General features: G+C 40.9%; 1 protein-coding gene across 6 annotated transcripts in view; it reads right to left on the reverse strand.

Moving 5' to 3' along the window:
- Positions 1-25,073, reverse strand: part of PRIMA1 (proline rich membrane anchor 1) — a 46,116-nt gene that overhangs the window by 14,492 nt on the left and 6,551 nt on the right. For all 6 annotated transcript variants that reach the window (XR_004307368.2, XR_004307371.2, XR_004307370.2 and 3 more), the window contains one exon: positions 6,630-6,759. Coding sequence is in view for 2 of the 6 variants with exons in the window: in XM_085549402.1 (XP_085405528.1) it covers positions 6,630-6,759 (130 nt within the window). In the remaining 4 variants the exon portion in view is untranslated. The remainder of the gene's footprint in view (positions 1-6,629; positions 6,760-25,073) is intronic.

Raw genomic sequence — 25,073 nt, forward strand, 5'->3', positions numbered from 1 at the left:
GGATTCACTTAGTGTAGAGGGAATTTCTGCGTGGTACAGTGATGGAGTAACTGATTCCCATCCCAGCGCCAGGGGTACAATTTCCTCTGCTCCATAAAACTGATTGTTCTGGGCATCCCAGTGTGCTGCTGCTGCTGGGTTTTTGCAGGCTGTAACAAACACAGACCCTTCAGGTACTCCAGGTAACCCAGACAAAAGCTTTCCATAGATGTCCTAGCACACTGTGCCAGATATGTCTCAGACACAGTTGTGATTTTTAATCTGCAGGGTCAACCACAAAAGCTTTAGTGTCAGCTTGCAGAAGTTTAAAAGTCAAATGAATTTCTAAGGAATAGAAATGTATTTCTTTGCCTTGTGGAGTTTTGAATATGTATGAGTCTTGAGTCTAAAGTCCATTTTAAGAATAGTAGGTGAAAAGAGTGGGTGAAGAGATGAAAAACCCATTTCAAACCCTAATCTTATATTTATACATATTACTTCAGAAGCTACAGCTTCAAAAAAAAACAACAACAACAAAAAAAAACCAGCATGTAATAAAAAGTCATTTTAAAATCATTGAAATTGGCAAATCTTCCACTTTAGAGCTCCAGTATTTGCTGTATCATTGACATACATTTTGGGAATATTTCAGCTAGTGCAACCAGATTAATGTGAGCATCACACAGGTGAAATTCATCTGTAGCTCAGAGTTGTGCTGAGGCAGAAACTGTAAAATACTTTTATCTAGTGCAGGATTTCTGCCCATTTGATGTGCTAGCCTAATCTGCAGCAGAAAACAAAAATGGCAGGTCATCAGTCATGCTGTAGATATCCATGTTATAGCAACCATGTAGATTAGACCACTCTTCTGTCTTCTCATTGTTCTGTTGCAATTAATGATGATTTTGGACTAGGCTGTGCTTTATCTCAGTACTTCTCATAAGAGATAGCCATATGGCTATAGAAAAGGGGACTTCTTTTTGGGAGTGCAAGCAGTACAAAATGAGAAACAGAGGGCCATGGTCTGTCCAGTAGGGCACACACAATAGCTCAATATAGCTCCTGTCTCTGCAGGATACTCGATGTTTATCCTTTGCAAGCACCTGTCTCATTTTTCTAAACAAATTAACCTCCTGAAGCCTGCTCTATCTACCGAAACTAGATCTTGCAGTACACAGGGTCCATAAATCACAGGTCAATGTTGAGTACCTTAGAAAACACCTGAGCAATGAATTTTAAGACAGTATAAATATGACCTGTAATTTTATTTCAACACAATGTTTTTTCCTGTTTAATCATTGTTTGAAGGTGAACTCACTACCTATTAAAGGAATTGCATATTTAGGCCTGTATGATAACTTTCAGGCTATAAGATACATACAAACCTGTTGAAGCTTGACAAAGTTAGAGTATTGAGTAGAAGGTATGTTAAGTGAGACTTTGCTATCATCAGCTTGCTTTCTTTGCTGACACAGCGAGAGGGCTCTTTGTCAGCAAAACCTGTGGTGCAGCTGAGCAGACAGATCTGTCCTAAAGTGCTGCCTAACCAATGAGTCACAACCCTAGACATAATGAGAGGCTCACAGGCCATCTCAGATGATATGGATGTTCTGGAGAAACCAAATACAGGCCTTTCATGTATTGGAAAACATCCTAAACATCTCCTGCCTGGTTGCAAAGCCTGTGCATCAGCTAGCACAGAGACTCAGGTGCTCAGCTTTGCTCTCTGCTTTGAGACTGGAGGGATGGCTCCAATATCTTAATTTTACATAGACAATCAGATTTATTTTTCCCTTGTAAATAAATGCCTTACTCTTCTCATAGTAAGGTATCAACACACAAATGAGCTGCAGAAACAGGATTACAAAATGTTGATCCCTTTCTCCCCTATTTCAGCTGTTTTATCAGAAATTTCTCATTAATCCACTTTGCTGTTTTTTCTCCCCACTTCGCTCCAGTCTTAATGTCTTACCACGGTTCAGATGCTTGCATGGTAAGGGTATGCTGAGAAAAGCTCAGGAGGCAGCCTTGCAGTTATGCTTGTTCTAGAAATCTGGAGACAAAAGGTGTCACAGACACTGAGCAAAGTGCATCACATCCAGCCAACCCTTAGATTCTTTTCTAATGTCCTTTGGGAGAGTTTCTTAAGAGAAAATTCATATATATATATAATAATTATTATTAAGAGGAAATATCCTTCTGTCATTGTGACCAAAGAGAACAGCTGTTCCTCTACTGAAAAACGGGTTGCTGTTTTCAGGTGTACAGCTACACTGTAGCACAACACAATCTCTTCAAATGATTGACAAAGCTGATCTTTGCAGATGCTGACCACCAGCATCACATGCAGAAATTTAGAACTGCCCCCGTAGGTATCTTCCGAAGAGTTTAATTTGTCTGGCAGTGCTCTGAGTATTAGAGCTGATTTAAGTATTCTGGTATTAGTTCCCCTGTGCATCAGAAAACACAGGAGTGAATTTCAGCATTTCTTATGAGCATTTCATATGAGAGAATTTAATATTTCCAGGGGAGATGTGTGGAGATAACAGCAGACTGGCTTGGTTTCACTTGTTATCTTATACAAAGAAGCAGCAATTCACAAGGTTGCACTTCATAACAAAAAATGGCTTAGTGACAAAAACTTTTGATAAGCTGAATGCTCATCTTACAGAAAGGAAAACTCAGGTGAAATATTTTATACAGATCAAATAAAAATAGAGCTGAGTTATTATACTTTAAGGACAGGTACTCCCTGTCTTCTTCTAGAAGAAAAGCAGACACAAGAGAGCTGAATTGGGTCTGGCCCTTTGAAACTGGAGATTTTAGCTTAAGCGTAATAGCATTTTTCTACTTTTTCTTTCCACTTTAAATTTGATTCTTATGAAAGTGAGGGATTAGTACAACAGATTCTAGCTCTGTGCAAATAAAGCCTTGCCTGTACTCTTCTGCTAAGACATTTAACACTTGCTATACCTTACAATCAGATAATTGTTATTATTTCACTCTTCAGCACTTCTTTAGTGCCTATACTACTAATTAAGATGAGCCTCATGCTTTAGGCTAAGTAGGATATAGATACTGTCGATGGCCAGGCAATAAATCCCACTTCATTTGGAAGACTATTAAGCAGAAAAATATAGAATCAAGCTATCAAGTTAGTCTAGTTATGCTCCTTGCAATACATAATCCATAATACTTAAGGATTTGTCACTGGGTGATACACACCACATATGTTTATTACAGTTTAATTCAGGTTGGTTGATGGTATGAGTTTTGCCCATGGATAGATATACTTCACAAACAGCTCGTGTTCAGTATCTTCTTGGTATTATTATTTCAGTTTATTTTGTTGTTAGCTGATGGGCTTGTGAGAATTTTAAATGTAGTTCCTGTAGGCTCCAAAAAAGATATTGAACCATCTGCTGCTGGCAAGCCAGTTTTCATGCTTACTGATGCTTTCATTTTCTGCTGCACCCCAGGCTCTCATCAGAGTGAGAGTTTCCAAATGTGAGGATGTGGACCATCCCCAGCTCTTCCAGGAAGAGGCAGAAAATTCCTGTCTAGAAATTCTGGAAGGTGACACACAAGGTTTTACAGAGCACGTGTTTAGATAATAATCCTTGCCACTCTTGCATTTACACTGCTAGTCAGACAGCAAATGTTGACCCTAGATGACAGCTGTGAGATTTAGGCAAATGGTTTGATAACTGTCTCAGAGTGAGGAAACTGAGCAGGAGAGGGTTTCAAGAGTCTGTTCATGATGGACATTGTGAATAGTTCCTTCTTAGCAAGCTTTGCCACTCTCCTGGTTCCCCTTGCTGCCCCATCAGCAATCAGCTAAATGGAAAATGATGCTTTGTCAACTTTGTAACCTCCAGACATGCCTGATCTGGCACAAAGAAGGAAGTGATGCTGTTCATTTGTGACCCTCATCCTGAGCTAAGAAAGAGTCAGCATGGGCAGGGGTGGGATCTTCCAACTGGTTTCTTATTTCTACATAGAGAGAAACTGCATGGACCTTTCCATGGACAACAAAGGTTATGCCATGTCATGTCTATAACCCAACCTAGATACAGTTGAAAGAGGAGTGTCTGAAGGGGATGAGAGTATGATAAGCAATCAGACAACATGCTGCGCTGGTGGTGGGAGCCAGATCTGTCAGATGACAAACATTGCGCTTCCAGGAGATGCAAAGAAATGAGGGTTTGGAGGGACTGAAGGGGAGAACTGGTGTGGTGGAGGTGTAAGAACAGATGGGACAGAGCACAGCTACAGAGCATGAGACCAGAAGCACACTGGAGGAATTCTGCTTCAGTGTCACTCAGATTAATATCCTCCTTCCTTCCTTAGCCAGCTCTACCTCCCAGCAAAAAATAGAGTGAAGGATTTCTCACACTAGCTAAAACCAATTCTGCTCAACAATATGTGATAATACTCTGTGTTGAAGGCAGAGATGCTTCCCTTGTGAAGTGTCTTATCTTATTTCCCAGGGCTTATCAATAGATATCCTTTACAATATATCAAGAAACCTGAGCAACTGAGGATGCTGCCAGGCACTTCAAGGCATCTGTTTAACAGTTGTTTCAGAAAGGACTCATTGACAAAAAGCAATGCTCTAGTTACTCTGTAAAAAATATAATTAATAAGATTTTCCTTTATAGCCATCCATCCCACAGATGAGCAGTTTTCAGCTTAACATTTGTCAACACTGTGAATAACAACAGTAAGATAAAAGAGGAATTTTCACTTTTCTCTGAGCCTATTGCCAGTTCAAGCTGCAGACTTGTATGTTAATATTCTCACCACTGACAAATAGCTGTTGTCTTCATCAAGCATCTGCATTACCCTTCACTGACATGAGACACAAGAGAATTGGTTATGTGAACTCCCATAGCCTTTTCCGGGCAGCTCTAGATTTGTCTGATTAAATTTCTTTTCTGTATTTTCCATCTACCAGCAGCAGAGAGCAGATCTGAAGAGCTTTTTTTTTTTTTTTTTTTTTGCTAAGCTCAAGTTGCCCTGAAGAGTTACTGCTCCCATCGGCATATTTTACAGCCTTGGCAGAAATCATTCATAATCTGACATTAAGCAGACAAACGCAATAGCTGTTGTTGAAAAAAAAAATAAAAATACAACTTTACATTGGGAATTTGACCAATCCCCTGTGAACAGACCAGGGTAGATTATGAACTACAAGCAAGAAATTTTGCTGTGTTACCCATCCAATTGGACTCTGGTTTCAGTCCTCCATGGATGATTTTTTTTTAAAGTGCAGTAGACACAGTGAAAGCTTTCCAGCTCCTCAAAACTACTGACTGTTCATTTAAGCTGTACTAGAATAGCAAAGATACTTATGGCAACTTAATAAGGTAGTAGATACAGATTTCTGTTTTCTTGTTTGAATTTTCCCTTTTTTGATGCTCTTGCATATACTATCCTCCAAATCCCATGTACATTTTTCAGACTAACCTTAAGTGTAATGTGATATCTATGTAATGTGACCGCTGTGATATCCCTGCTGGGGCTTATCAAAAATCTTGCAGTTGCCTTGCACACAAATAACTTTTTCATGAAAATTATTTTCTTTTCCCGTTCTTCTCACCTCAGAAAAATCCCTCAAACATCCAAAAGCTGGAAAAATATCACTTTTCCAGACTGAGATTCAGATGTCACTGTAGCATCTCATGGGAGTTAAGATTATTGTATTCTCTATGATGAGCCGAGTGACCCAGCTGCAGTACAGTTCCTGCCTGAGATACCTACGGTATGAAATAGTAACACAATGAAAACCCAGTTGTGGGGTGTCCTCAAAGAAACTCCATCCATTATGGGAATACAGTTTCTCACAAGGCACTTTCTTTTCTAAATCCACGTATTGGACTCACAGTCAGAGTCTTCATATAGAAGCTTTTGAGTTTTGACTTTTTTTTCCACTGGAAAGTTGAAATCCTTTTGTAGAGAGATGATCTCCCATCCCATTTCTCTGTGTAACTGACGTTAAAGCTATCTAACTGCTTGGGCTCTCAACAAGCACATCTACACATCTATCACAAAGCCAGTGGCAGAGGAGCTGAGATGGTTACTAGGCATAGTATTGTACATAGGCTTCACATGGGCTTTTAAATTAAAAGAAGTTTTGATTTTGATTGTGTAAATTGAAACAAGAGTAAAAAATAAGAGAATAATCAAGAGTAAGTCAGAAGTTGAGTCTCCAAATGATAAATTACACAGATTACCCTGCACTTTAGGTTAGAATAGCTTGCATCAATTTGAAATGTTGCACTTAGCAATGGGTCTGGGCCAAAAATCTCGCATCCCACATATGCACTTTTAATTGAAAGCTTATTGACATTATTCAGCATCCTGCAGCATTTCAACTTTGGGGAAGTTGATGTTAAGCTAAACATTGTGACTTTGTCCCATTTCTATTTTTTCTCCTCAAGCCCGTGGCTGTGCATTGAACTTCATCCTTTACACAGACAGGAAAAAGTACATAAAGCAATTTTCCAATAAAAACACACACTGACCATAGGGTACCTCAGTCTGTGTTTTGCCCTTAGGATGCATTTGAAGCAAACCAAGCCAAGCCTTGGATCAGCTTTTGCAGGATTACATTGCCCTAAGCACATTAAAAGCATCAGTAGCCTTACCTTTTTATGGCTTTGTAGCAAATGATGACAACTACAAAGAGGAACACTAGTGTGGCACAGCATACTGCAATGATAATAACCAGGCCTGGCCACCAGGTCTCTTCAGTGGGGCAGAAGGTAGACTTGGGAGCTGTAATAAAGAGTGTGGAAAAACACATGAATTCTCTCATATAAGCAGAATATAGTCAGAACCATTTCAGTCGCCCATAAAGCAGCACAATGCCAGGGCCCCAGATTGATATGAAGAGGCTGCCTCACATTTAGGACAATTTATATTTTCCCCCCAGTCAATCCCCCTGTTTGGTACTACATATTTCTGTCATGGTTTCCAGATGACTAAGTCCTTGTGTGTCAATACTGTCCATGGCCCAGAGTTCAGCACAGAGGAGAAAGGCTCAGCTCTGCTACCTGCAGGAAACCTCTCCCCTCCTCCAAGATTGTCATCTTCTGTACATCAGCAGCAGACGTCGTGCTGATAAGGACAGGCTTTCAAATCACATTAGGAGAGGTTTATAAGGGAGCAGTAGCAGTGTCTACCAATCAGTATCACATCTGCTATCATTGTAACCTTGGAGAAAGGAAGGGGAATAGGTTTTAAAAGAACAGGAATTTTATTGCATTTATTAATTGCTATTAAAGGACTGTGGCTGTCAAGCTTCTTCCCTATTATGCTGCCCAATAGTTAAGAAATGTTTACATTATGAAATGCTAACTCATGAAAACAAGCAATTGTTATTACATTATTCTGATTCAATTTAGGGCTAGAATTGTGTATTTAGTGCTACTCAAAACAAGCAATGTTTTGAATCAGAAGTACTACCGGTGGCGTTTAGCTCAAATATTTTTCTCCAGGGCCAAATTCCTTTTCCCATACTTTCTGGGCCATCTGTTTCTTGAAGGATGGTGAGCAGTAGACAATGCCATGAGCATCACTGGTTATTGCAGAGGGGGAAGAGACCCTTTCCTCAGTGTAGTCAACCACATAACTATCATGAGATGCTGGGTGTCCCTAAAGAAAGTTCAACAATGATTCAGTTAATGGGAATCTGTATTTTCAGTTAAGCAGAGGAAATAACCAAATCACTCTACCCTCCTGACATTGCCTCAAGAAACTGAAATGGTCCCACTGAAATCAAATTCAGCATATATGTGTATGATACAATCATACAGAACAGGACTGGTAGGGTCCTTCATACTTAGTTCCTATTCTTCCTCCAAGGCAGGACCAACCAAACTAGTCATAGAGTAAAACAAGATAGTGAGACCAGGTTGGGTTGCTCTTCAGCACGACAAATGAGAGTGACAAATGGCAAAGAAATGGCCTAAAGCAACACCTGTTACCTGTTTGAGTAGCATGTGCTCCTTGGTGGTTTATCACAGCATTTTTACACGGAGAATAAACAGATGCATTTGGAACAGAATAGTGAAAATTACTCCTGACAGCTTACATGTAGCTATTAAAGACAGGAAATAAGAACTGCCATTGTGGAGATGACCCTTAATTCACCCAGCTCCATTCCCCTCCTCACTGGTCCAGACCAGTAACTCAGAAAAACATGAGAAACAACTCTGGAAGCCATCAAAGCCTGTTTATTAGTTGCTGGTGGTTTTATACAGCTTTAAAAATTATTTTATATTTCTATGCTTATTATTGCAATGCTAAGTAATCTTGTTTTCCTTAGAAATGTCCAGTCTTGCCAATAAGCTTCTGGTTGCGTGGTTGCTTCTACCTTCCTCAGTATGTATTTATACTGCCCTCATTACTGTGACATTTATTCATCTTTAATGCATTTCTTCTCACAATTATCCTCTGAGGAAGAGCAGAACTGCTTTAATCCTCTTGAATGTAAGAGAAACCAGAGCTTGGCCCACCTGGATGCCCCATATATCAGGTGTGAGGCACAGAGAAGTGCCCCTTGGAGAGGCCCACACTTGGCTGTTAATATTAGGAAGGCACTGATGTCTCCACCTCTGGAGTGGCTCTGACCTGCTCGCTGACAGCCTCCATCTTTATGCATCCTCTTTTAAATCTATTATAAAACAGAAAAGGTATATTTTTCCAGAACCAAATCATATCATTTCCCTTGTCTGATAAAGAAACAATGAATCATGTACTGCTGTCATTCACAGCACTGTTTCAGGTGGAAAGGAGGATATCCCCAGGTGAAGGTAGTCCCTGCATCATCACTGTGGGGTTACAAAGAGCTGACATCTGCTTCCTTGGCATTTAGTGCTGGTCTCATATGAGTATCTTCAGCTGCTCAGAGCATAACCACCATCCGATTTGACTAATTCCTGTCTTCTCTTCATTGGTCTAAAGATCAGCTGAACAGAGAAACTGATTTTCAAAGTGCAAAGCAACGTGAGGAAAATGTTTTTTTTCTCCTAGACCCTGAAGTGTTGTTCTTCACACTGAACAAACCACTGGGTGGAAAGTAGTAGGAAAGTTGTGACATTTTAAAGATAAGCAACCTAAGCTACGCATCTGCATGCTGTCATCCTGACAGAAGCCTTGCTAAAATATTGAATATTCCATTCAATTAATAAAGCATTAAAATAAGTCACTGATGCTCAACAGCAAAGATTTAAGAAAATCTTGTCAAACTAGCCAGATATTTTCTGAAGAGATTACTGGTTTGGTAAATACATGTATTACAGCTGGTATGATAACCTTAGAGTTTGGAATGGCATTTGATGTTAGGGCTATGAAACTATGTAGCTATACAGTATGCATGGAACATATGAATTGAGCTAAAAACCAGGGGTCTAGTGTGCCTCAAAATCTAACTGTATATGCTACTGAGATAATTTGTTTTCTAGCAACTCCTTTCTTTCCCACAAAATATTGGAATAGATATTGGTAAAGTTTGTAAACCATTCAGGAACGTACTCCACTACAAATGGAGATAAATATATTTGGATTAGAAATAGGATAATTATTATCATTAAGGGTAATTATACATTACAATACTCTATCAACTCTGGTGAAATATTTCACTGAAAAATTTAATTTAAGGTAGACTGTTCATTTCTCCTCAAAGAACTCCAAATCCAGCTGTAAAGATTTACTTAAAATAATAAGCAAATCAAGTTAATGCTCTGCCTCTGAGAAGCCCACATGAACACAATGCCTTTTTTCCTTCTGGCCTTAAAAGTCAGGAAGTACAAACATTGGGTTAGGTTTACTCTTAGGCAGACAGTGTTTTCCCTTATCCCAAACAGGACTAAAGACTAAATAAAGACAGTATCAACGCAATGAATCAACAGACCCATTTCAGACCAACTATGGGTGGCTGGAACCAACTTTGAGATAACAAACTAATGAAAATGTACACTGAGAGTAAAGGCATCCTGCAAACCCTTCAAGCATCAGAAAACTCTCACACGCTTGCTTTCCTTGACTAAATTTGTTTTGAAGTCTCAGCATTAAGGCAGCTTCAGTTCTCATGCTAAGTGAAGAAGTATCTGTACACACACAGGTCTAGCCAGAAATGGCATACCAGGTGTAGTGGAAATGCTACACAGCCTGAACCAGTGATTGAGCACCTGATGGAAAGGCAGGGCCAACCCAGGGAGCTCAGGTGCATGCAGTGCATTTGAGTGACTGGAAGGGGTAGAGCCAGGATCCCCCCCCCCCCCCCCCCCCCCCGTTCCCAGACCTCATTTAAGCATTGGCAGTGGAAGCGAGGGTATCTTTTGCTAGAGATTTCTCTCTACCTGAGACCTTCTGAAGGTAAGCAACTATTTTTCTTCATTTCTGCTTATGCTGTATTTAGGCTTGTTCTCATTGCTGTAGCTGAAGGCTTTGTCATCCTGCTCCTATTGCAGTCCTTTCCATTGCGTTATAGCATTACACCAGGAAAGATTAGCTCAGCTACAAGGGGCTCCTTGGAATGTCCAGACACAAAAATAAGAGGAGGAAAATGGAAAAAAACAAACAAACAATGACAACAACAACAACAACAACAAAAAACTTCCATGAAATTATAAAGAAATATCTGTTTTCTTTTTAGCAGATCTTAGAGTGGGTCACTCTCAAAGTTATCCTCAGCTGCTTAAAACAAAATAAAACCAACCAAACAAAAACCAATGATGAAGCAGTTTTTAGTCATGTTTTCTGGATCACCGTTAAGGGGTTGTGTGTATGATATAAAAATGATATGTACTGTCTGCAACAGAATATAGAAACATGACTTGGACTCCTTGAATGTGTCCTCAGATTTCTCCAGTGCTCATAGTTATGCTTTATAAAGCTTAGATTTTGGAAATGCCACTGACTATTTTAACGAGAGTTAGTACTTTCCATTGCAGTATTGCTTGTAGACTAATTGCTATTTGCATTGGAACGCTGTTGCATCAAAAAGTATCAGCCCTGAGCCTGCTGAGAGGGAGTAAGGGCTGCTTTCCACCACAGGGACCATACTGACCCTCAGCCCTCCACAGAATCAGTGAGGGAGAGGAGGAAGACAGCGCTCATCCCTCCTGCCCTGGCCATCACTGCCAGCCAGCTGAACAAAACAGGGATGAGCCAACAAACAGACAAGAGAGCAGTGACCCGTCTCCCACGTGCCATCCTAGAGAAGTGTCTCTGGCTGGGGTCTGAATGCGTCAGCCTGCCACAGGCTTAGTCCCAGGCAGCTGGTGAGTGCATGCTGACATGATGTGGAAGAGTGACGGTGACCCCCTCACCTCCCTACAGCAACAGTGACTTCATGTCTAAAAAAGGAAGAGCGCTTTCAAGATAAATCAAAACTGCTTATTGTTTTTCCTCCTGCTTTTATTTCTGTTCTTGCAGAAAGGTCAAGAGTGCTGGTGTAATCATTTTTATGAGACATCTGCCCATTTTTAATACTGTACATTCACCACAGGCTAGGCCCAGCCATCTCTATGCCTGCAGCGCTTCTCTTGCTCTTGTAGGGCTGCCTGAATCAGCCACGCTCTTCTACTTTGCTGGCCTGGAAGCACGCTGGACTGTGCTTTGAAGGCAGGCTCATATGCCAAGGGCTTCAAGTGTTTTATCAATCTTGGTTGGAAATTGGAAGGAACTGTGGATGCAGGCAATATGTTTCTGCTGACCCATATGTTATGTCACATATGTTAGGGACCTGCTGATCTGCTGGTTTAGGCAGGATTAGGTTCTAGTCTCAACTTCACTGTTATTTTCCTTCTTATTTTGATAAATTCACTAATCTGCACTTTGGCATCTCCATTTATTAGACAAGGTGAAGCTACTAGTTCCTACAGCTATTATTGCACTGGGATGCAGAGCATCTCTGGCAGCTCTGGGCTCTTTGGATGAAAGATTTGTTACCTAACCCGGGGCAATGCGGAGAGATCTGTGAGTCAGTGTAAACTCAAGTGTCCCTGGCTTGGTTGCTGCATTTTGTCACGTAGGAGCAGTTACAGATGTGTTTGGATAGCCCATGTGATAGGAATACGCTGTGCGCACCCAGGGCTGCTAACAGTGAGAGGCAGCCAGCGTGGAGAAAACAAATCTTTCACAAAGAGCCATCTAATGAAATTTGTAGTACTATTAGACCTTGATACAAATATAGCCCTTCAGCTGTTATTTTTAAAATGGATTTCAGGAACATGAATAGGTTCTGTCTTCTTTGGGTTTTATCCAATGAAATTTCTGGATTTGTGGGAGAACACTTCTAGGAGGATAAGAGAAATGACTCTGACCAGATGATGAGGGCCTTGGTGCTTGCCTCCCAGAGCAAAAAGCGTTTGTGCATTGTGGTGGGTCATCTGTTGTTACTCCGATTCCTTGTACAAGCTGAATATATCAAGACAAACATTCGCACTGGGGATACCACGTGTCTGAAATAGTTCATTTTGAAGATACAGAAGCTATAAGATGTGAATGGATGTGCTTTGCTGTCTGGACAGGTCCAGATATAATCCCATCATCAACCTCCCTTCACAGTTATTGCCTACAAATGCTAACAGGCAATGCCTGAGCTGCCAGAGGGTGAGCAGGTGAGAGAGCACATCAAACCACTGGCCAGTGGCAGTGTTGGGATCAGTGCAGGCCTGCTAACTGGGCCAGGCCCTCTGCAGGTTGCTGGATGTGGCTTTGGGGGCAGCCTGCAAACAACTATTGCCTCATCTGCTTTACCTCCAGACTGCTCAGCAGATCCAAATCCAAACCTGGATTTGGCCATCAGCCATAAGGCTGCTCCTTTACCTCATGTTCATAAGCAAACACATCTAGCTGGTGGCTTTGGCCATGGTCTGTCCTCCCCATCCCAATGCTTCAAGACAGCTACAGTCCCCTGGAGAAAACACCGAGTCACAACATTGTATGGACTGGAAGGGACCTCTGGAGAACATCTAGTCCAATCCCCTGCTAAGGCAGCTGTCTTACAGATGTAATGAAATGGCACAGAGAAGATATTGCAAGCAGACCATCTTAGGGTAACAAAATGGTTCATGGACTCTTAAATATTAAATGTGGATGCTGATGGGCACAACACTCAGGATGTGGCTCCAGCTCTGCCACTGCTTCTCACTCACTTCCCTTGCATAAGCAGAAACAGCAAGCTCCAAAAGAGCACTATGCTAAAGTACTTAAATCAGTACTTAAAACAGTGAATTAAATCCAGCAAATGCACTAAAATACAACATTTCCAGAAAGTCATGAATCTTAAGGCTTTTCTCTTCAAGCTTAGAGATGTGCTGCTGTTTGGAGAGCTGGAGAGGTAAACTTTGTGCAGGATGGTCAGCACAGAAAGCCAGATCTGCTAGCAGCCATCATTACTTTGAGAGACTGGGCCAACGCAGCAGATGGATGACAGCTTTAATAACAGATGAAGTCAACCTGGGACAAGTATGTCTCCAATAAACCTAAACATCATAGAATGAGTTTGGATTATGTCAGCACCCAAAAAACACTGACCTAAAAAGCTTTTATGTTGTATCTGTTTCCTGAAATGCTGCCTCAGAGCAAACACCAGAAGAAGATGCTGCCCAGCAAGGGAAAACTGAAGAACTCCTTTACACCAGCAATGTCCTATCCCACCATCCTCATCTCTGGATTGTGGCTGCAACTGTATGAAATGTGAATAGACTGCCTTAAACCAAATAAGATCCCCCTAAATTTGCTGTGGATTTTGATCTACACAAAAACTCCACATAATATTTTCCCCCCACTTTTTTAGTTCACTGTAGGCTTGTGCTTTTCCTGCTGCTTGTAAACTGAGGGCTGTTTCCAGAGAGCTATGAACTAGTCGGGTAAACAGCTGCTACTAGGCAATAGTAGTGTGCTCAGCAGAAAGCCTGTCCTGATTTACTGCCTCCCTCAAGTAGTTAGGTTAAATAACACTGGTGGAAATCAGCTATTCCTGGAGCAGATGATTCTTCTGTTTATCACATTATGTTGCAGACAACTTTATATCACGCAGCTGCTCTGGGCATATGTTCCTACTACAGTTTTAAGGGGGATACTGTTATCACTATGCAGTGGGAACTTCAGCTATAATAAAAACGTGTGGGATAATGATGGAGAAATTCCCTTTCCTGCAGCTTTTACACTGCAGATGCTGTTTCTCTGTACTCTCAGTTCACCTCTTTGTTTAGTTCTCTCCTCCTTTCTAAAAATAATTTCCCTCTAAAACAAGAATCGTGCTGAGTTTTGTGCATAGATTGCAGGATGGGACCTCAAGAAATAGAAGAAGCAGTTCTGCAGGAGCTTTATAGAGATCGTGGGTGATAGAGGGGTACATGGCTCATTGCAAGAAGTAGGGCTGTAACCTCAGGTGGAAAAAAGCTGAGTCTGAATGTAGGCAGGGAAAGAGAGAGAAGCTGTGTTGGACTTCCAAGTACAGTGCTTGACACCTGATCTTTAGAGGTCATTGAACATGGATGCATTTGGGTTTTCTAGTAGATTTCACTAAATCCTCATGTTGTTACGCTGTCTTAACTGGTCTCACGTCCTCTGCTTTTCTCTGGCAGATTTAAGAATCCTTTGAAAAATGAATTTGTCATTAGTACCAAAATAAATATAATACCAGATAAATGTACTGGTTGCTCAGGCATAAGTGAAGCACATTGAGATGAAGCAGCTTGTCCAAAGTAGCTACAGCTTGTTGAAAAAGCCAGAAAACAGAATGTCTTTTGACTCCTGGCCAGTCCTACGTTCTGGACTCCTCCTTGGGAGTCAGATGGAAACACTGGATTTAGTTATAACTGCATTATCAGAGTGGAAGCAGGCAGATTTCTGCCCAAAATTAATGCTATGCCCAGAACTTTTGTGTGGCAGAGACCTGTGGACAGCAGAGCATCCAATAGGAAAGGCTCATGCCCCACCAGAACTGAGGTGTGACCCCACAAATAGGAGCTAAACATGGTTTCGGATGCCAAGGTCCTTTGGAGGAGAATAGGGTTAGCAAGTATGCAGAAAGAGTCTATTCTCTAAAGCACGATCTGGACAAGCAGTTGCGTTTAAAGGCCTTGTGGAAAAAAAGCTTTTAAGGAGATTACATCATAGCTACTTTCTGTGTTAACACTCTGCTCTGGCATTTATCTTTACAATGGGCGCACACGTCAGCTACTGCTCTCTGTCACATGTTTTTCTAACCAGCAGTCTCCTGATGAGATGCTGCTTCTCCCTCTCCATCTGATTCTCCCTCAGCAAAAGGACAGAACTGTTTTTACCCTGATAAATCACATGCTACCAGTTCTGACCTAAGCAAATTAGAATTGAAGCCTATGGCAGTCTCCTTGCAACAGCACAGTCTGGAAAGCCTCATGGGTACCATCTCATTTCCCTGCTGTCCATAACCTGGACAAGCACCAAGCTGAGTAGCACAGAGCAAGATGACACCCCTATAAAGTCCTACTGCATGACAGCCATCATTCAGGCAAATATTGCTGTACTTGGTGGTCTGATTTTTGAAATGCAGGAGTTGATCAGATTTGTGGGTATCTAGTGCCTCCAAGAAACAGGTCACAAACGCCTGAATGTTTTGTGTTAAATTAGTACTCTGGAATTTATTTCAGAAGGTGACCTGATTTCTGCAGGTTCTAAGCACTTAGATGCTTTAATTTGGATGCCTGATATGCCAGACTTGATTTAACCTTCTGTGTTTTAACATACAACCTCTCTTTTCTGAGATATTGTCCCATGGGAACTGAAATCCCTCTAAAGACTTCAGCCTCAGCTCTTTCCTTCCTAGTTCAGTGATTATTATTATTTATTTATTTACTTATTTATTTTGCAAGATCCTTACCCTATCCTGAGATTCTCCTCTAGTCACAGTAGCCCAAGTGTTTCTATAGTGTTCCAAGGTATAGGAATAAAAAGTTCTATCTTTGCACAGTTATTCCTTTCCCAATTCTGTAATGGGATAAATAATTTTTCCCTAGCAACCAGCTGCGTTTCCTCGATCTCTTCACCAACCTTGTTGGTGAAGCAAAAACATCAGTGAGGCAGTGGTTTAGAGCAGAACAACAACCGCACAGCCATGACCTGAAGACAGTGATTCTCAGTTCTTTAGAACAGAGGCACTGCTGAGAGGCACAGACATACGCAAGTGCTGTACCATCCACTTCATTGCACAAACACACAGCCCAGCTCTCCAGTGGCAAGCGATGTGCAGAGAGCATGAGCTACCCTTCAGAAGGGAAAATCAGTGCTTGTGATCAGCTGCTTGCCTAAGCAAACTGTGGGATCCCCTCATATTCAGGAAAGAGGCCTGAAAACACAAACTCATCGTGCAGAGTCTGCCTTTGCCATTTCAGTGCTCTGATACCTGAAAATATATTAGCAGATTTCCACATCAGGGCTCAACAGCCATATAGACATTAAAAATAACAATCTTCAGTGCTTGACACCCATCTCAAATCCAGTTTACAGGAGTAAGTTCTACGTGTGATAGCTCAGTATTTGATAGGTTTAATGCTTTCTTGAGATCCAACCAGCATGTTGGAGGCAGAGGGAAAGCAGCACTCAGGACTCTCTTGTTGATGCTCCCTGCAGGGAGGCAAGACACCTCTTTTGCAGGGGTCATGATATATCACCCTGAAGTCTTCTGAAAGCTTATTAATCTTTCAGCTCTTGCAGTGAACAGGCCTTTGAAGGAGGGATGATGTACACTGAAATCAAAACAGCTGAAACATGATTTTAGAAGTCTAAGCCCCTGCACTGATGACCAGTCTTTTGCCAGAAAATGATTAATGAGATACTTCAGGACTGGCAGATTCAATCCCACACAAGAATGACAGATTTTCTTTGTATAATGTTCTATATGTATAGACCTAATTAAGAACAAGGTCTGCACAAGTTCTTCAGGCTGAGCAGTATTCACTTGAGCAGTGCCATCAAAGACACTAGGACTGTGAAATACAAATAGAATTCAGTGCTGCTGTTGTGATTATCTTATCGATACTGTCTTTTCAAAGAGCTCAGGAACCCACACAGTAGCAAAGATTGGGCAAACCTCACACCTTGGAACTGATGTGATCTCAACATTTGTGTCTTCAAGGAAGGCAGATAGAAAACCACATTCAGCCATCTGCAGGCTGAATTTCTTAGCACAGATTGTAGAAGATAAGGAAATACTTGGGATATTTCCCTCACATATTAGTGGTAGCAGTTTCTAAGGCACTGATTTATGTCTATCTCTAAAAGATTAATGGTTTGTGTGTAGGGTGTTCAGATGCTATATGGAAAGTGGCTATAATTGACATGCACTTGAGATTTGACTACAGATAGCTTTAAAGAGTTCACTTTAAAAAGAAAGACTTTGCAAGTCTTATGTCTGAGTTTCAGGGAACAGCTGGTTGACTATGTAGCATGTACTTCTGTTAGTGTACACCACTTATATAAACGTAGATCTGTTAGACACAACAGTTAATTCCTTCTATCGCTTCTGTGGCTCAGTTATTAATGGCAGAGCTACAACTATCACCTAACATTTTTCTTTGAGGAGATCAGTTATTTCCACACCTAGTGCACTTGGATTCCTTATCCAAAGCACCTCTGGGTTTCACGTAAGTGAAATATAGCTAAAACTGATTGCTTGATCAGAGGAAAAAGTAACTAAACTGTAAAGTGCTTTCCAAACCAGAGGTAAACTTAATCTCAATAAGATAAATTCCACTTATCATCTCACTCAGATAAAATTCAAAATAATTAAAATAGCATTTACAGCTTGTTAACAGATCAGGTCATTTCACTATGCCAAATGTCTGACAGGCATGCCTACAGTCACAAACGAAAGCAGGTTGGTTACCAGTCATTGCTTGCAATTTCCTCTATCTTCACACAGAAATCTAGACCTGCATGAACAGCTAAACTCTTGCAGAGATGCTATTGGCTGTCACTCCATAACAATGCACCTACAGCTTGCTAAATCAAACTGAGGGTTAAATCAAACCCTCCCTTTGCTCCACTGATAGTAACTTCCTTCAATACTGGCTGTGAAATAGGTTATATACTGCATCCAGAAGGAAGCAGAAATGTCCAGTGATGATTCAGTAGAATTTGTCCCACTGGCTATCTTCAACAAGTCCAGTTTGATTTGCCAAAGAACAGACCTTTGAGTAAAACGTTTTTTGCCAATGAACTGATGAAATATCAGCCCTGTTTAAAAGATATGCTTCAAAATGAAAAATTGATTCATTTTAACAACAATTAGGTAATCACAGTTTGCTAGAATTTTATGTGACGTAATTTATTACTGCATGTGCTAAACTATCTCAATTATTAATGATAATTTTTGGCAGCGGTATCAATTATTAACTAACAATTTTATTACATTAATGGACGCTATTTACTCACTTCAGGATAAGAACTCAAACATCCAGACCGCTGCTTTCTCAATCTACTATCCTGACTGAAAGATTACTCATAAGTTGTAATTTTACAAGCAGCACAACACTTATTTACTAAATTGATAACTAAGATAATGCATGAAAACATTACAAGAACATACTCTTCTGTGGGTCTGCTTTACCAAGGTCAGCTGCTTAGCTTTGCTGCCAGCACAGCTTGTGCCAATTAAGAGTTTACTTCTGGCTTGTCAAGATGAGGCACAACTCCAGACTGCCATGGGCATGGGAACTTACAATTATTTGTATCTCAACAGCCTCTGACTCATCAGTAACTTCACTGAATATTTGTTATCTTCTTAATCAATGAAATGGTAGTCGTGTACAAATGGACTGCCATCCACACAAGGAATTAATGTCTTCAGTTTTGCCAAGTCCTTTTGCTTAAAAAATAAAATAAAGAAATAAAGGATCAGGCTACTGGAGTACTCATCTCAAAGCAGAAGGGATTGCTCTCCTGCAGAATGAGTTTAATATCTATTGTTTCTTGTTTCTAAATTAGACAACACTTTTAATCTACAGATAACAGAACTCTCGTTGATTTCTGCACTGCAAAATCTGGCCTGAAGCTCTTACTTTTAAATACTGGAAAATGTATGAACGAGTATGTTTTCAAGAGAGTGGATTTTTCCATAACATGGATTTATTACTGCATGAAAAATTCAAAACAAATCTGCAAGGTCCCAGAGCAGCAGGAAGATTCATCTCTTGCCTAAATAAAAATTAGCCTTGACAAAGCACTTCAGAATTTATTGTGGTGAAAAAACTCTGAGTTGGGAAGGCAATGGAAGCTGAAAATAACAGTGTGATCCAATCAGTATTTTACAAGGAGATACAGAGAGTTAGTAGCCCAATATGAGACCTTACATACAGAATTGACAGCAGAATCATATCAAGTATTAGCATGAGTCTTTTCTGGTCTTACCTGCTTCCTAGTCACTTCAGCCTTAAGTCTGGGCATCTGGGATATATATTATTTCATACATTGTATTTCATTACGGCTATAGAAATTTGCTCACCCTGAACGTTTTTCTCGTTTTGACTCAGATATGAGAACTTCTAGTTTTTACTCCTACACTAGAAATAACTGAGCTACATACAAAAAGGTACCAGGATTCTGAAATCTTTCTGTCTTTGGTATTTGAATTACCAGCACCTGCACTGCTAAGCAGGTGTCCTTGTTTCAGCTGGGACAGAGTTGATTTTCTCCACAGTATGTGGTATGATATCATGTTTTGGCTTTGGGAAAAGAACAAGGTTGATAACACACTGATGTTTTAGTTGTTGCTGAGCAGTGCTGCACAAAGCCAAGGACATTCTGGCTTCTCATACTGTCCTGCCAGCAAGCAAGGGGCTGGGGGAGGCATATGGAGCTGGGAGAGGACAGAGCCAGCACAGCTGACCTAAACTGGCCAAAGGAATATTTCATATCATACGGCATCAACTATAAAACTGGTGTGGTTGATTGGGGGGGGGGGGGGGGGGGGGGGGCTGTGTGGTACTGAGTTGATTATGGTGTTAAACCTCAACGGCAGGAAATCTAAGCATTATATTTCTGATTTAGGTGGGTGAATTCTACTAAATTCTACCTTAGTAGCTTAATAATTTTGTTCTCTGTGCTTCTGGGGAAGGAAGTACCTGCAATGTGAAGTCAACATCATGCTAACCTGGATTCAAATTGACACATGCCATCATCTGTGTCTCCAGGTTGCATGGCTGGATGTCAATTCAGATTTGAAAGCCTCAAAATCCTACTGCAAGTTCTTAGAATCACAACCCTTTGGTAAACTGACAGTGTATCTGGGAGAAGGCGAGAACTGAATTTGGTTTTGCATTGTAAGTTATAAACAAAGCTCTCACACAGGAGTGTAATTCACAGCATAACAGCTGTGTTACCAAAACTGAAAGGGCTTCCCTGTTTCAGCACCGTGCTTCCAGATTAAAATCCCAATCTAGACCAATATACTAGAAGAATGTCCTCTCACAGTAGCTGTCATTACTATAATTTCTTTGATGTAAGAGTCTGTGCACCTCTGCACTTTCGGTGTTACTGTAGTCCTCTTCCATTATTGCTCAGTTTTGCTAATAGGTATGTTGTATGAATTATAGAGGATAGCATTTTACTCCAGTTAGGAAAACAAATTTCTTTGGCCACCATTATATTTACAGCTGCTCTCTGCAAAATTGCAAAGCACTTGTGAGGCAAAAAGCCTACACGGAAGGAAACCTCAAGTCAGAGCTCTCCGGGATGCAAGAACTGCACCCAAATACCTGCAGCAAATTCTTTAGCACCTCGTTTTAAGCCATGACATGGTCTCCAGAGGGATTTCAATGAAACTTTTGCAATCATGACCTCCCCTCAACTCCTGAAAGACAATCATAGACGTCTGCCAAGACCAGAGGTCCTTTCAGCACTGCATAGACAAGCCTGTCTGCATCTGTGCTCATGCAGTATAAGAAGTGATGTAGTAAGAACCAGGACTACTTTGAGCTATCCTTTTAAAACACCCATTTGGAGAGAGCGCTTGGTTTGAGTTTTAAACTCATTTTCTGACCCACTGTGGGTCACTCTACCCACTCTATCACCAGGATATGGAGCCTTAGATCATTGAAAACCCTAAGGTAAAGCCATTTCTTATTCTTTTATGACCCAGAAGCATATGGATTTCATTTCTGCAAGAAGTTCCTGCTATGAAAGTCCTCTAGCAACATGGCCAGCAAGTGACATCTTCTAAGATAAGTTACTTTAAAACTTACTCAGAGTTTAAGAAGTTCCAGAGTGTTCCTGTCCTTCAGACTCCTCCCTGCTACACACATTGTGATCATCTGTCCTTAAAGATCCAAACGTCCTTGGCTTTCCTACTCCCACTGAAGGGATACTGCACACTTTTTGAAATTAAGCTATATATTTCTGCTCGTACAGTTGCCAAAAAGTTGCTTTCTGACTACAGTCAGTCATTTTTGTTTTGGCATTTTCAACAGTCCAAATAATTAATTAATTAGATACATTATCTTCAGGATAAAAGATTTCACCTTGAAAAACCAAATTGTACAATTACAGCTTGGAGATTAGAGTCCTCTGCAATTATATAATTCACTTTGGCTTTGCACTGTGGCTTGATTATGCTTTATCTCAATTGAGAGCTTAGGACTTTTGCTAAGTTCAGTATCCGTGTAGGTATTTGAACATCCAGCTAGTCAAAGACTGGTTCATATCCAGACTCAGTTGTACTGCTCACGTTTCCTCCACTAAATTGCAACTGAAGCAATATTTGGTCTGGTACTTCTGTCACTCAGAAAGGGGATGGCAGTACCACACCCAATGAAGGAAATAGGTAGAGACAGCAAATGTTACCAAGCAACAAGTGATGTGTTCATGCTGGCCTTTTTTTCCTTTCCTTGGTTCGTGTTTAATAAGCCACTTCTGAACTGTTTTTTTCCTTAAAACTTACACAGTCTAAACTTTAGACTGACTGCAGTATCTGTCTCTACCTGGATGTCTACCATCAATCCTCCCCTCCTTTGAAAGCCTGGCTTCTACTTCAAATGAAGTCCTTTCTTCTTTGCAGTGGCCCTGGAGAATCCCGTGTGCTCACAAAGCATTTAAAGGTTGACATCTGCAGTGTTTGAGATTTTGAAGGGTCAATTTCATTTGAACTAGCTTCATCTCATGGGTCTGCGAAGCTGAGTTAGAAATTCTGCCTAAACAAGTACTCCATCCACCCTGCATTAGCCTTGACTGAAAGCCGGTAACCAGGAGGAAAGCAGATGAGGGGGAAAAAGAAACAGGTAATTAAAAGCCAGGTTCTGAGAATCTTTGTTAGCCTTAGGCCCCTCACAGATACATGAGCTTTTCCTTCACTTCATTAACCAGCAGTTTTCTAAGCATAGGTTAACAAGCAGGCTTCTACTTGCGAAAGGAGAGAGACTGCAGAAACATAAGGATGCCGGACTGCTTAGAGGAACTATAATTGGCTCAACTCTCCAACAGTTCTCACTAGTTTTTTGCAAAGCCCCCAGCATCCTAGCTACTCCTAATATAGGCTAGGGATCCTCAGCTTAAAAACTCTAAAGGAGAAACACTCATATAAACTGAACAAAGCAGTAGTATCTCAGCAGGACACCAATAAACAGCAGCCAGGATGAAACTTAGGAAACTCAAAACTGAAAAACTCATGGTGAAGACCTGTATGTCCCAATGTAAGGAAAGAGATAATGAACCCCAGCCTAGCAATACTGAAAGAACCAGCATCCAGAGAGATGTGTGGCCAACTCAGCCTTCATTTAGATACTGTAAAGTATTCACTGTAGCAGACCAGGATTCCTCTACTTAACATGGATATGCTGCTGCTGCAGGGCATGGAGAATGTCCCATGAGAGCTGCAGTGCAGCTACAGTGAAAGCAAGAACAGGGTTTGGAAGGGACATCAGAGATGTCAGTGTCTTGTATGAAGGTGTTAGAAACATGGGAAAAGGAAGCCCCTGACTGTGGCTGAAGGAAGACAAAACCAGTTTGCGTTTTCTTTCCTGGGACCTGGAGTCTGGTTGGAAGAGTCATTATCTAAATTCACCAGTCTGTAATTCAGTTATCCATGCTGGGAAATATATGGACCAAATGATCTAATTTAATTCCCATACTCATACTGCTGCATGAATGATATGTCTCCTCAGAGCACAACAACACACAACACATACATTCCATACGAGCAAGTTGGCAAGTTTCTGCCACTTCTCATTTATTTAGACTGATTGCTAAGTTGTATGCAATTCTGTTTATTTTCTGTGAAAATAATTAGCTTATTATACATCAGAATAAACACAGAACTTATCAGCAATTATACATGAATTCTGGAACTCATAATATTTAACAGATTTTGTATAAACATATCTGGAAGGGGCAGAGTTAAGAATTTGTCATTGGATGGACCAGTCAATACTGAAATGTCTAAAGAGATACTAAATGCAATGTAATTGCTCCTGAAAGTCCTGAACTGTTCTCAAGCTCAGCAAAATAGTTTTAGGGATAGATTCAGCTGCTCACATATAATGTTGTCCTGCACATCCAAGTAGTGTTTGCTGTGACGTGGGATTGATGGAGAATACAGAAGGAGTGTTCTGTGTTTTTCCACCACAGCAGATGGAGAACAACAAGAACATGTCAAAGATGGCTGCCAATGTGTGTAGTAATGGGATGGGCAAGAGATATGTACTTGCTAGCTTTCATCATTAGACTCACACCACAATGTGTAGAGATGATGTAAACATCCAACAACTTTCAGTGCAGTTGAAAATACAGCTGTGAAGGGCTGTGCATAGGAGACTGCAGCCTTTTGTGGCTGGCAAAGCTCTGAGGGCAATGGCAGAATCTTCTCAAACTACCTCATGGTGCAGGCATTGTATTTTGTAAAAGTAACAAACCTGTGGCTCCTGGGCTGCTGCTGCTTTTTGCTGAGGTCTTTCCAATACTCGAATCACTGAAAAAGTACAAAGTGCAAGCCTAGCAACACTTAATGGTTTGATTTGTTCCTTTACTGCTTTATCCAAATGTTGTTTAAAGTGGTGTCCATAACATCAATATTTAACCACAAGGCTCACTCATCCTCACAAGAATGTGGCTTGCTGTACATATAGCCTAAATCACAGCGCCTAGACAGCAGATAACAATTAAAGCCTCTTTCAAGATGAGGCACTTGATTGCTACTCTGAAGCTCGCTGGTGAAAGGAATGCGTAATCTTTTTTTTTTTATTGCATTTGAAATGAAAGAGCTTGTTTAAATATTAGTCATCTGGATTTATATAGTTCATTTTTAGAGCTGGGCTAGCACCTGGCAATCCAGCCTGAGTAAGCATCAGGCTATCCCAGTCGCAGGCCTGTTTGATTTCTGTTTCCTCTTTTTACAGCATGTGACAGACTGATTTTTTTTTTTCCTAGGATGATTTCCTTCCCACTCACAGCAGACAGTTCCATACATGCAGAGCAGCTGCCTGCCAGGCAGAGCAGAGCAGAGCCCTCCTCCCACAATGCTGAGCACCATGCCCAGGACCAATGCTGACACTGATCTGCATATGGGTAAGAGTGGTGCCCTCAGGGCAATGAATAGCCCAGGTGCAAGAAAACAGGGATAAAACACATTATTTTATGACTATGAGACAAAGATAAAGGCAATTTTCACTATTACTATCCACAATGGTTTTTTTTCTGAAAACTGAAAGAGATTTCTCCTGCTATTAAAAACATTCATCCCTGCCTTTCAAGCTGTCTTTGTTTTTCCTTTCCCAAGTGTTTCAGATTACTGCTTTTTTTTCTGCCTTCGCCTTACATTTCTGCAGCCTGGCACAGATACGAAGCTTGCTGCTGGCAAAAAACACTGCAAAATTCTGCCCATCCTCTGCCAGGCTGAAAACTATGCGCGAGCCTTCCTCATGTCTTGCACACATCTGAGGATGGAGCTGATAGAGACAAACAGCCAAATGATGCTGCTAATGATTTCTTTTCCCTCAGGGGAAGCACTGAGAAGGATAATAGATATACTTTGCAACACTGTTCCCAGGGGATTTTATCTAAGCAGGGAGAAGAATTAATAGGCAGCCTTTCAGGGAGAGACAAAT

This window comes from Coturnix japonica, chromosome 5, assembly GCF_054131305.1.
Source record: "Coturnix japonica strain WE chromosome 5, WE-NBRP24, whole genome shotgun sequence".
NCBI classification, from domain to species: Eukaryota; Metazoa; Chordata; class Aves; order Galliformes; family Phasianidae; genus Coturnix; species Coturnix japonica.